This window comes from Monopterus albus, unplaced genomic scaffold (genome assembly GCF_001952655.1).
Source record: "Monopterus albus unplaced genomic scaffold, M_albus_1.0 scaffold166.1, whole genome shotgun sequence".
NCBI lineage: Eukaryota > Metazoa > Chordata > Actinopteri > Synbranchiformes > Synbranchidae > Monopterus > Monopterus albus.
Genome location: NW_018128046.1, coordinates 760493 through 773242, shown reverse-complemented (window position 1 = coordinate 773242; position 12750 = coordinate 760493). Strand labels below are relative to the sequence as shown.

Genomic DNA, 12750 nt, shown 5'->3' with positions numbered 1-12750 from the left:
CACTTACTACAATTTACAAATGTGTATTTATCTAACCTTGAAAGTGGTCGGCAAAGGATTTACTTTGGCTTGAGTAATGTTTGCTCTGAACTTCAGGAACAGTGAAACTATAATTGTGAGCTGTGTTGAAGATTGGGAAAGGTGCAAAGTTCTCACAGATGGATGAGAATAAAGTTGGTTACAGAAACAAAGAATGGCCGTGATTGCACTAATTTTACTGCAGTTATTCCATTACATTAAGACTCTAGGTTAATTATTTCATTATCACAAACCTAGATAATTATCCCACTGTTGTTGTTCCTCTTTCAGCTGCTCCCCATCACTTAGGGGTCATCACAGCAGATTATTACAAGCCGTATATGTGATTTGACACAGGTTTTACATGTTGACTGTATGAAAAATGGACAGGCTGGCAGCTCACACAAGTGAAGCCATTGCAACTCAATCGCCACCTGGTGGCTAGTATATATCATAAATCCCACCTCCTCCATGTTAGCAGACAGGACATGAGCCAGACAAAAAATTTAAAGGGCAAATCAAATACACTTTTCCCAAAGCTGGTATCTATTGTATTTGGTAGATATTATCACAGGGATGTGTGTACAAGTTATTCTTCCTTTGATGATATAAAAAGGGTGTATTACAGACGATTTGAGAGCTTTGACTGGCAGTGTGATTACTTTTTTACTACAATACAGAATCTGGGTGCAAAATGCCAAGATGGCAGCTGCAGTATTCACAATAATTTGGCTTCACTTTTGCAAAGTGGAGGGAAGCTGTGACATGTTGTCCATATTTATATACAGTCAGCAGTTTTACACCAATGCCCTTCCTGATACATTAACTCTAGCGTGTGCAACCCCAGCGGCTGGGTGTACTGTGGTCACTGAACCTAACATTTTCAGGTGATCCCTCATCCACGAACTATAGGCTCAACCCTGCATGGCTTCCAATATCAGATGAGACCAGGACAGAGCAGTGTGAACAAATAAAAAGAATAATGTTTTCACAGGCAGGTAACACATGATCTAAAGCTAATGTTAAAATGACTGCAACTGGCCATTCTCAGCTTCTGGGGCTTATTTTAATCTTTTTAGGGATTTGTTAACAATAAAAATAAAAAGAAAACTAAAATAACAACAAACCAAATCCCTGCTGACACTGGTCAAGGTCCACCCTGGACAGGTCGCCAGTCTATCACAGGGCTGACGCTTAAACAAACAACCACACACATCCACACTCACAACTAATGGTAATTTAGAGTCACCAGTCAACCTAAGCCTCATGTCTTTGGACTGTGGGAGGAAGCCAGAGTACCTGGAGAAAACCCATACAGGCAAACTCCAGACAAGGGGGCATTAAATCAGCCAGGGTTCAAAACTGGAATATTCCCTCTGTGAGATGACAGTACTAACCACTGCCCCACCATGCCACCCACCAAAAGTTAGAGGTAGCTAAGAATGAAGGCCTGAATTAGACGGATTAGACCAAGAACACATTGACTCAGGAACACTGAGGAGCTGCTAAAGCTGAGATCACTCAAAGAAGTGTTCTCCATTGAAATCTACATCATAAGGAACTGCAAAACTAATAAATCTGTGACTGAAATTGATCTTCAAATGGGAGCCCTACAACATTTTACATTTACAATTTGCATTTGGCAGAGAAACCAAAGAAAAGGAGCTAAAATATCACAGGCAAAGTCACACTGGGCATGGATTTTTGAACGGGTGAAAACATATCAACAATTTTGCAATATTTCTGCACTATTGACTCTAGTATATAAAGTGCACACACACACACACACACACACAGCCGTCTATCACCATAGCCATCACCCGCCACCACAGACAAGCTGAGAGATCGATGGCTGGACGTTAGTCACTGTGTCACCAGGAAGAAGGGCCCACTTCTACCCTGATAAGAATCGGTTACATCCTTCGAAAATAAATAAATAAACAAATAAATAACATCCAGTGTGGCTCTGATTGGATTAAAGGGAGGAGGAAAGAGCAAGACAAGCCACCATGAGCTATGGCCTACCAAATTGGAGCAAACAGTCGGGCCAGAGAGTCCATTTTGGGGCATAATTTACACAGTGAGGAACATGAGCTGAGTATAATGTCGTTTCCATCAATTTTGCATTTTGTTCCTTTTTTTCCTTCCCTCAAGCTTTTAGCGGTCATTTGAATCGTCTGGCGGAGGCCAGCCGGGGACATAACAACATCGGAGCTGACATTTATCGCAGCAGCAGAGTGAGAGGCGGTGCGTTATGGTGTGGCGACCAGCCCAGCAGGGCCGCGCACACCCACTGCCGCACCATCCCGCAAATGACTAACAATATGCTAATAGGGTAAGAGCAGGGAATCGCCCCAGACAAGCCTTTTAATGGATGTTTTATCTGCAGGTCAGGAGTCTCATCAGCCACAACATCTCCCGACAAGACGTGCCAAGGCGAATTTAGCGATAAAGCGCCTTTTAACATAAAGACCATAAAGTGCCTCAGGGAGGACAAAGGACACAAAGCACATAGAGGCTGTGGTGACACGTGGAACCTGTTGGCAAACAATGGAAAATGGTTTTAAAGGAAATACATCTTGAAAGCAACGTTGTCCGAGGACAAACAGATGACAGGACCGACTCATTTCACTTCCTGCTCACAAACAGTTGCATTTCAGCCCAAACACAAATTATTCTGCAAAAGCTTCTTCAGGCCAAATGTAGCTAGACATGAAGGCTGCAGCAGCGCTTTCCAGATATTTATGAGACCCTAAAATGCTGTTTGGTAATCCAATTATGAAATAGACTAAAATCACTGGTCAAAAGCAACTAAATGGGCTGTTGTATTTAAAGACAATGTTGGGCTACTATACTTGAGTATGTCCATTTTGTGCAAATACTCCGTTTTAAAGTAAAGAGAAATGTTGGACTTTTGATTACTTCCTTTATCTGACAGATGTACAGCAGATTTTGACTTAACATACACAAAATTAGTTTATAAAATATGACGCACTGTTACTGATGAAACAACCCAAATGTGAACACCTCTGAACCTCCTTGGTGTTAGATAAGTGATGCAATGTAAGGAGGTCGATGCAGTCATCTTCAGGTTTTGCTCCTTTGTGTGTGAGAAGCTTTTGTCTCTGCTGGCACCGCAGCTCTGTGGCTCAGCCTATATTTATCCTTGTGGTTTATTCTTTTTGTTGAACATTTCTGGTTTATTTCATATGAAAAGTAACAAGGACAATACTGCAACAATAAATGGTGAGTTGTAAAGAACTGCACAATAAATCTGAACTTTTAAATCATCTGCAAACTAGGCATTTGTTGGAAGCAGCGTCATTACTAAATCTCACATTAGCAGCTCCTCAGTGTCTTCTAAGAAATCCACATAGCCACAAGAATGCAAAAAATGAAAACATCAGCTCCACCTTGACCAGCTGCAATGTTAAAACGCTGCTTTACTGTTAACACATCACTAACAATGCAAACCATTGAAACAGGCCATTTTTCCTAAGTACTAATACTAAAATCTGCATTGATATTAATATTTCCACTGCCTGCCTCTTGGGGATGGCGTAACAAACTACCTTATAAAGTTTTTTATGGAAAATGTGTTAGGAGCAGTTGCCTGTTGACACATCAGCAAAAACATGGTGCAGAGTGGGTGAACCAGAACAATGTGGCCCTAAAACTGAAGCAAAGCAAAAAGATACTAAAATAAAATGCTCCGTAGGGATAATTCCCTGTTGGCATTTGATCCGCTGTTAGTGTAAAATATTGATTACAGTAGCTTTTAGCTAAAACTTTAGCATAGGACTTTTGCTCTGGGGTATTTTGTAGATTAGTGACATGGAATTCAGTGGAACTTTTGTTGATACGTAGAACCTTCTTGACTACAACTCTTGAGAAAATGTCAAATTTGTACTCAAGGACTAGTACAATTAGACTCCACGGGAGTCCTCGGCACAACAGCAGCGCTGTCTGGTCGTTGGTTTGGCTGCTAAAAGATGACACAGGGGAAGAGAGTCACTGATACAGTTAGAGTTGCACCAATTGCAACTTTCTGGGCTGCTTCAGAGTTTGTTTGTTTTTTTAAAGGCCGACCTGACATACTCTGATTTTCTACCTCTCGTCTTGTCAACTCAACATCTTGTCAGGTTCAAGGGGTACAGGAAACAGAAGGGCAAAAAATCATTTTACTCTTTTTCTTTTGTTTACATTTTGTCAGTTTTAAGTTTTGCTCTCGGTGCACAGTTTTTTGTTTGCCAGAGTCTTTGGTTACAATTCAAAAACCTTCAAAGTCTGCAGAGTAAAGACCCAAATTACCCCCCTAATACTTGACTACAACTCTTGAGAAAATGTCAAATTTTTACTCATGTAAACAAAAGAAAAAGAGTAAAAGGATTTTTGCTTGAAACATAAATTTCTCTGATTTCAATCAGTTTATATTTGACATCCAAAACCTTTGACTGCTAAACAAATAGTTTTGATTTCAATTCATGACTTGATTTGATCTCAGTTGATTAATTGATCTAAAAAGTTTTTTTGTTGTTGTTGCAAAGACAGCCTGTTTTGATTGCAGGCCAAGGTTTTGCTCTGAAATACATTTTATTCCACTGCAGAGTAAAGACACAAAATCACCCCCATAAAGCTAATGCAAATGTTCTGACGTGGATGCAGTTATATTTGGGAACCAATTGAATCGCAAGGTAATCGTGTTAATCCCGTCATACTGTGTATGTACATTATTTCTGATGGAAGGCATTAGGAGGACTGCACTGGCCAAAATATGCAGAAGTTCCTTTCAGTGTCAAACAAGAAAATCATTTAACATCTAATATTGCTTTTGACATATGGCTGAGTTTATACTAGAGCCTCACTCATACTGGAATCTTGAGGCAGATACAAATACAGTATTGACAACAATACAGGGACCTCACTTCTACCTGGCATGTTGGGGACTTCACCTGTTCACTTTTCAAAACCCTCTTCTTCGCCCCTTAAATATCATTTCACTGTCCAGCTGTTGAAATCCAGACTGAAACAGATAAAAATGCTATGCTGACCCGAGTGACCTTCAATTGTTACTGTGCGTTGGTTGCAATTACACCTCTGAAGCAGCAAAGAGTGATTTCCCCGAGGACACTAGTGTAGGTCAAACCAGTACATGAAACGAACATGACTTTTCTATAGTTTGAGATTTGATTGGTGCTCTTTTAATTACATCATTTTGTTGTGTCCTTCTCTTCTGCAATGGTTAAACAGCAGCTGATTGGACAATTAGTGCCACCAAGTCCTAATATTCAGTTAAAATTTGTGCTACAGTTTGATGAAGACTGGACTGCTTCTTCTTAATTACCTTAAAACACATATTTGGCATTTCTGTTCTGCTTTCAATTAATCTGTTATTGGCTGATACTCAGTATACTGTAAATTAATATATCTGCCAGTAATATGTGACGTATGGCTCCAGACTACATGAAACATTTACTGCACATGCTCGGAGCACTTTTATTGAGAGCATGTGCTACAGTGCATCACCATCTCATCCTCATAGGTGTCACACCCTCTCTCCTCCTCATCTTCTCTCTGCCCTTCCTAATTAACTCACTCCATCTCCTCTCTCTCCTCCAATGGCAGGTGTCCAGCTCAACTGCTGCCTCTCCAAAGACAACAAGGCCTGATAGGGAAGCAGGAGAGAGCCAGCTGCATAACAAGGACTTATTATGATGATGAAATGTCCTACAAGGCCGCAAACACCCTCTTAAAGAAATTTCTCCCTCTGATAAGGAGAGTCTAACCCTCACCCCAGAGCCGCAGGGATGAGAGAGGACAGGGGATCCTAGCCTGATTGGATCAGCAGCCTGGGGGGAGCACGTAACAAAATCAAACAGCCGTCAAGCCGCTGTCATGCATAATTAATTGTGCCTTCTACGACCAACTACACAAAAATCCATGGTCATTCGATTAGGGGAGTTTAGAGGACTCTCTGAAGTGCATCGCTGTCTGAGCTGCTTCCCCGCTCACCTTTCCATCTGTGAGGACAGCGGCAGAGCAGCGAACATCTGCGCATGTCTAACATCCAACAGGGACAAACTTTCATGTAGTCCCGCCCCCCCAAAAACCAAAGTACAGTTTGTACTCCCTCTACCCCCTGAGCTACACCGTCCCCTTTGCTCCACTGGAGCTGTACAGCAGCAGCTGTGAGCCTGTGTTTCTAATTCTACGGTCTTAGAGTCAACAGCCACACTAACGCCTCTGTGAGGCTGAGTGATAGCGTCAGCATGCTCCCATACTCACAGCGACACCTCTCACAGGCTGTTTACCATCTTACACGCTAACATACAGTATGCTGATTTGTACTAAACACAACATATAACTGAGGCTGCTGGGACTGTAGTTTTACAGGCGTTTGTTTGGTCACAAATCAAAGTACTGGACAAAATAAAGTCTTAACCTGATGATGGTGAAGTAAAGGATTCACCAAAAATTATTAAAATTCTTCCTGAGAGAGACAGAAAAGTCTGCTGAAACATTTACATTTCCAGGACACACTGCCCTTCATGGCAATCCATCACAGTCTGTAGCCGCCGAGATATTTCACTCTGGACCAAAGTGTGAAGCAGGGTGCACTGACACATTTAAAAAATATATTCTGTCACGCATGTGCAAAAAAGGTAAAACTGATGTTATATTTTTTATAACAGCTTTATCAGCTAATGCTTAATATTTATCTAATTTTACTTATTTTACCTCATTTTAATTTAATCTGACCCACTGTGGCCTTAGTGTCCATTATCATTATTTATTACCTTATGTGAAGCTTTATGTAACTTGATAAATCTGATAATAATATGTCACAAAAAGAAATGTGACAAATAATGTGGGGTTTCTGTACAACTAGAATCAGACTGTAAACATAAAGAACTATGGTCTGTGAAAGTGTGCAAGAAAACTATTTATGAAAGTCACATACAAGGACATTCAGTTGCCAGACCTTAAAGTAACTCAACTCTGAGCCACTGTAACATCTGTGTGTGACCTGCTGGACATCAGATAAACTACAGGACAGAGTACAGGAAGTAAAGAAGACACGTCAAACTGCAGCAAGATTTTTATTGAAAAAAAAAAAAGCATATATTCAGGAATTAAAGATGTTTATACTTACATGTGTAAATAGATCATGTTTAAATACATAAAGTGGGAAAACAATGTGCTTCAGTAGCTGCAATGTCTATATGCACATCGTGTGCATACATGAAAATGTCTTTAGGGATGTGGTTTGTTAAGGACACACACCTCCCTCTCGTTTCAGGGAGACTCCCGTTTTGTTTTTTTTTTCCTTCATCTGAGTCACATCCCTTGTTTGAAAAGTCTCAAAAGCATGACTTTATCACTGCTTAAAATGGAAGACAGCTCCCTCCAGCGTCTCAATGGATTCATGAGCCATAAAACAAACAATCAAAAAAAAAACATTCACACCTCTGTTAGCACAGCATGATATTTCTTTTCTAAGGGTTTATTTATTCTTCTGCCCCCTGCAGAACTCACACTGCATCTGCTCTTAAACCTCTGGAGGAGTAGGCTATTTTAAATATCAGTTCATTTGTTGGCAACAAATAGAAGGCTTGTAGCCAGCTGGCTGTGTTGTACTGGGTGCTCTGGGATAAGACAGTACTTGACCATACAGGAGTATCTGAAGATGGTTTTTCAGATAAATGAGTTATTTAGGATGGTAAAGATGAAGGTGGGAATTTCTGTAGGCTGTACCAGGAAGAGAAGTATCTGAGAGGTAAGGGGTCTACCTAGTTGGCCGGGTGGGGCCGTCCTTCAGGGATGAGTGAGGTGAAGAAAGTGCTGATGAAGGACCATATGGTGGTGAGGAAGTTCGGGTCAGGGAGAACAGCAGCAGCCTGGGCCTGGTCCTCAGGGGCCCCGCCTCCTTCCTCACCGCTGTCATCATCCTCCATCCCCTCATCCATCAAACGTTCCTGGGACACAGATGATCAGAGACAAGCATGGTTAGAAATCCAGACAAGAGAGGGGACACAAGCAGACAAGAAATCTGATGATTACCTTTGTCAAAGATGTGATGTTTTGTTTTTCGGCAGGTCTCTAATTTTTTAACCACATTTAGTATAAAGATAGGCGTAAAAAGAAAAAAAAATCATTTTTGGTATAGACACAATCTTTTTTCCCCTTCGTGATTGAGTCGTTTGAGTCGAGGATTTAAACTGTGAAATTTAAAATCTTGTCACTGAACATTTACAAGGTTTCGCACTTTCTAAAATTAATTTATAGAAATGTAATGATATGTGCAAGCTCTATACTTTGACTGTCATAGTGTGGCTGCAAAACAAATAGCGGCCTCCTCCACTTATATTTTCTTACATCCATTTTGACAGAAGAGGTAAAATAGTGGCAGAAAGTAAGTTGTGCACAGAAACGGTTTAGCCAAAAGCACAGGTTTGAGCTGCAGTTTCCATGTATACTGCATGCATTTATATTTATATCAAGAGGTGAATGTGTGATGATCCCTGCAGTTTTCCTGCTCTGTTTGGCACATGGTCATCAGAGAGGAGGTTCACCTGGGCTGATTCTTATCCAACTTTGACAGATTTACACTGTGTGGTTTACTTTATTAAATTGTATATTTTACTTTTGACTCAAACTACGTGTTCTACCTCTTTTAGTCTGAACCTTGAGCTGGTTCATGATACATGTGAACTAAAGTGAATCTCTAAACTTCTAAGCAAACAGGACACTTTTATCATAAAAAATAACACTATGATGAGGTAAATACATAAAGTTGGCTCTCAGCTTTATTTTCATCTGCAAACTACATACATTGGACACGTTTCTACACAGCCAAATCTTTGTCAGTCTTAGAACCCAATGTGCGGCTGTGTGAGACAGGTTTAATAAAACCTTGGTCACAATCTGTGTCAGACTGCACAATGTCATTTGGAGGCATTTCAGGTGAATGCATACACAAAATATGAGTAGTTTGTAGTATGGATTTGAGACACCAGTGTTCTCCAACTTACCATTTCCTGTATGTCCTGGTGTCTCTCTGCTTCCTCCTGAGGAGCCCCAGCCCTGTCTCCTCCTCTGAGGTTCTGCTGCTCCAGCCTGAAGGGAAACCAACCAGCCTGGTGCCTGACAGGAACATACACATAATCTTAGACCTGGATTCATCCTTAAAGTTTACAGAAGTGGTTTTCTGTTTTCAAAAGAAAAGACCTGAAAGCTGAAACCCGACTTGGGCCATAAACACGCATTCACACGCACTGAATTTAAATGCAAGAAACCATTAATGAAACAATGATTTTTAAATCTTTAAAATATGTTTCCAGTGTTATGCAGCGCTAACTCACAGGTAGACAAGCAGCATGGCACCGACCACCATGATGAAGTGGCTAAAGGAGCTCGTCATCATTTAACACCGCCCCGCCCTGCGCGTTCATCTGGATGTTGGGATTGGCCGGCTGGTTCTCTGGTAAGGGGTTTGGGGCCGGGTTAGGGCCAAGCGGGGGCTGCACAGCTTCATTCAGCGGGGCTGGCTGAAGGGGAGAGGAGGAGGGAGGGGGGGTGCTGGGAGGCTGAGAGGCGGCTACTGCTGCTTGACTGACAGGAGGAGGTGAAAAGACAAAAAACAAGAGACAAAACAGAAGCTTCACATATTCAGTGGACAGAAGGAAGCACCAAGTCAGATTTTACAGGGTTCAATTTCAAACACCTTCAACAAACAGCATGTTCTCTGGGCAAGTCTTCCCAAGACTTTATAATCCTTATATGGAAGCAACTAGAACAAAGTCAAAGCGTAAAATGAGCTTTTCTAATCTACAGACACATTTCACTGACTTACTATTGCATATAGTAATGGCGTGCGTACATCTGCTGCCACCACAGCATCTGCATGGGCATGTACATGGGGTGTGGGGGCATGTTGGCAGGGAGGCCACCTTGTAAAGGAACCTGGGCTCCATCTGGCCTGTGAAAGGAAGTCACGGGTAAATAAAACACAAAGACTGACTTTTAGCTTCCACTATGTCTCACACATGTCATTTCCAGTTCTACTTTCAGAGTAATGCCATTGTCACCACACCACCACAAACCACAGCCTTCAAAATGATCACTGTGATGAGCCTGCACCTCTGGCCATCGGAGCCAAAATGAAATATAATCAGCTTTTTAAAGATTAAAAAAAAGATCAAGTACTTTTCAGCAACCATAATGTAGACATGATCTCCTTTGGGTGTCCTTTATGTGACTAATGAGGTTGTCTAAACAAAAGTACAAAAGTGAAAAATGTATTTTGATGCCTTTGCTGTATAAATTTACTGTTTCATCAGTCAACTACCCTCATATTTACAGCAACAAACAACCTGGGCCTTGTGCTTAAGCTTATTATTTTATGAAAGTAATGAAATTTCAAAATAACTGAACTGTATATCAGTTACACTGTGACATCGGAGACTTGCTCACCACTGAGGGACACCGGGGGGGTTCTGAGGGTTGTACTGGGGAAAGCCGCCACGATACCTCAGCCCATCATAACTTCCTGGGACAGCGGAGGTGGAGGATGCAGCTGACTGATTGTCCTGTCTTGGTGTGGTGGCAGGGGAGGCGGAGCCAACACTGTCTGAACCCTGAGTGACAAAGAATAAACACATATCATTAAATAACACTATGGCTTTGTAAAGGTGTTTTTAGACTGAACCAAAAGCAAATTTTATAACCAGTGTGACCACATACAAAGCCAAAGGAAACACGTGGGTAGCAGTAAACAAATGCCGATTTGTTGTTGGTGGTGCAAACTGATGCAAAGTTGTCTTTGCACATTTTAAGAATAAATATTGTGCTTATTCCAAAGCTCTATGGCTCCACTACATTATGTACAGGAACAAGAGCATGCTCAGGATGATGCTGTATAGTTACCATTATCTGGATTAGATGACTGCATGAATGAGATTTTACGTTGCACCAGTGACTTGACTTGTTCTCAATCTTTAATGTTACAGTGGAAGTTTCAGAGACTTTCTATGATGTTGTGATTATTTATGGCCTTGTTAAAGTGTGATACAGACCCATGATCACTCAAGTAAAAATATCAGAGTAGTTACAAAGATTCACGAGTGTTAACAGACCCATGATCACTCAAGTAAAAATCAGAGTAGTTACAAAGATTCATGAGTGTTATCTAGTAGGGAACGATGAATTGCATTTGCGATTAAAACGCCATCACGTAAAACACGATTTTCTAATCGCAATAGGTGTGATTATAATCTGGTCACGTGACACGCGAGCGCAATCTGCAGATGACGCAGCATCTTGTCACACTACGCTGTAGCATAACTTGTTACTTGACCTGCTGTAAAATGGCCTCGGGCTCGACACAACCGGACCCTGAACCAGAAACTTTAGTGCCAAAGAGGAGCAGCAGTTCCGCTGTGTGGGACTATTTTGGGTTTAAAAAGGAAGATGTCGCGCAGCGTCAGGTATTGTGCAAAACCTGCCTTGCTAGCGTTGCTACCTCACGTGGTAACACAACGAACTTGATTCAGCACTTGAAAAAACACCACAAAGCCATGCATGATAGTTGCATATCTAAAATGCAGCAGACCGGTTCAAGTAAGCCAGTTACCACCAGGCAGGCATCACTGACAGAAATGTTTAACAGTGTAACTCCTTATGAACGCACATCAAAACGGCACGTGGAAAAGCCAGATTTGTTTTTATATTCCTGCACTTTAGTTTGATGTTTACAACAGGCCTTTTTGACACTTTATGTTGGCATGTATTGCATGTTTTCAAGAAGTCAACAAATCATTCAGTATTCTAGTGTAATTGAAGTGTTTAAATAAAAATGTCATTCATATAAATTCATGCATCATTTAATTTCATCAAATAACATGCCTGGTCTTATGTTCAATCTAATATTATGTTGGTCATACTATATAATGACTTAGTGCTCGTCTTTGGCTTGAAGTTTAATACAGAAAATGAACAGCTAATAAAATCGCATATTAAATCGCAATGTTGGGGGGGGAATCGCAATTAGATTATTTGCTCAAATCGTAGTGTTACCATATGTTACAAGGCTTCAGACTATCATTTCATAGTGGTGGTGTGCCAAATTTGGCACCATCTGAGGGACTTGGTGGCACCAGCGCCAGATTTGGTGACATCACCCCTGTTTTACAATGCAGTGCAAAAGAACATGTATTAATTTCCCTGTCTTGGATTATGGAAAGAAAAACCAGAAAGCTCAGTGACACCAGGAGCCTGATCCATCACAAGAGATTCAGGTAGAAGTTGACAACACATAAATAGGCTAAAAGGTGACGCATAGCAGACAACCAAGCAATGTGGCAGACTTGGAACAGGTATGCCATGATAAATGGGCTAAAATGACATACAAATCCTGCTCAGAGGGCACCGACGAGGTTAGGGAGGGCATACAAAGTATTAGAGAGCATTTAATAAAGGGGGGGTGGAAACTTTTGCACTCAACTGTATAGCACAAGTAGAAACTGTGTCCTGACCAAAGTGGTAAAACTAGTGTGAAACCAACTGGGTACAATGCAACAGTTAGTGCAGCTTAGAAACACATTTATGAATGTCAGGAAAATCAGAAAAACATTAAATTCATGCTTAATCTGAATGGACCCTGACACCAGTAACTCTAGTTTAAACATCCAAAATGGCACAGATCCAGACTCTACAGTATGTCGCTGTCACGGT

At 41.1% G+C, this 12750-nt stretch overlaps 1 protein-coding gene across 1 annotated transcript in view; it reads right to left on the bottom strand.

The window, feature by feature from the left end:
• Positions 1-7110: 7110 nt before the first annotated feature.
• herpud2 (HERPUD family member 2) overlaps positions 7111-12750 on the bottom strand; it is a 10563-nt gene continuing 4923 nt past the window's right edge. Inside the window, 6 exon segments of the mRNA XM_020615588.1 lie at positions 7111-7994; positions 9051-9162; positions 9381-9431; positions 9433-9630; positions 9872-9997; positions 10492-10655. Coding sequence (XP_020471244.1) covers positions 7809-7994; positions 9051-9162; positions 9381-9431; positions 9433-9630; positions 9872-9997; positions 10492-10655 — 837 coding nt within the window. The 3' untranslated portion in view covers positions 7111-7808.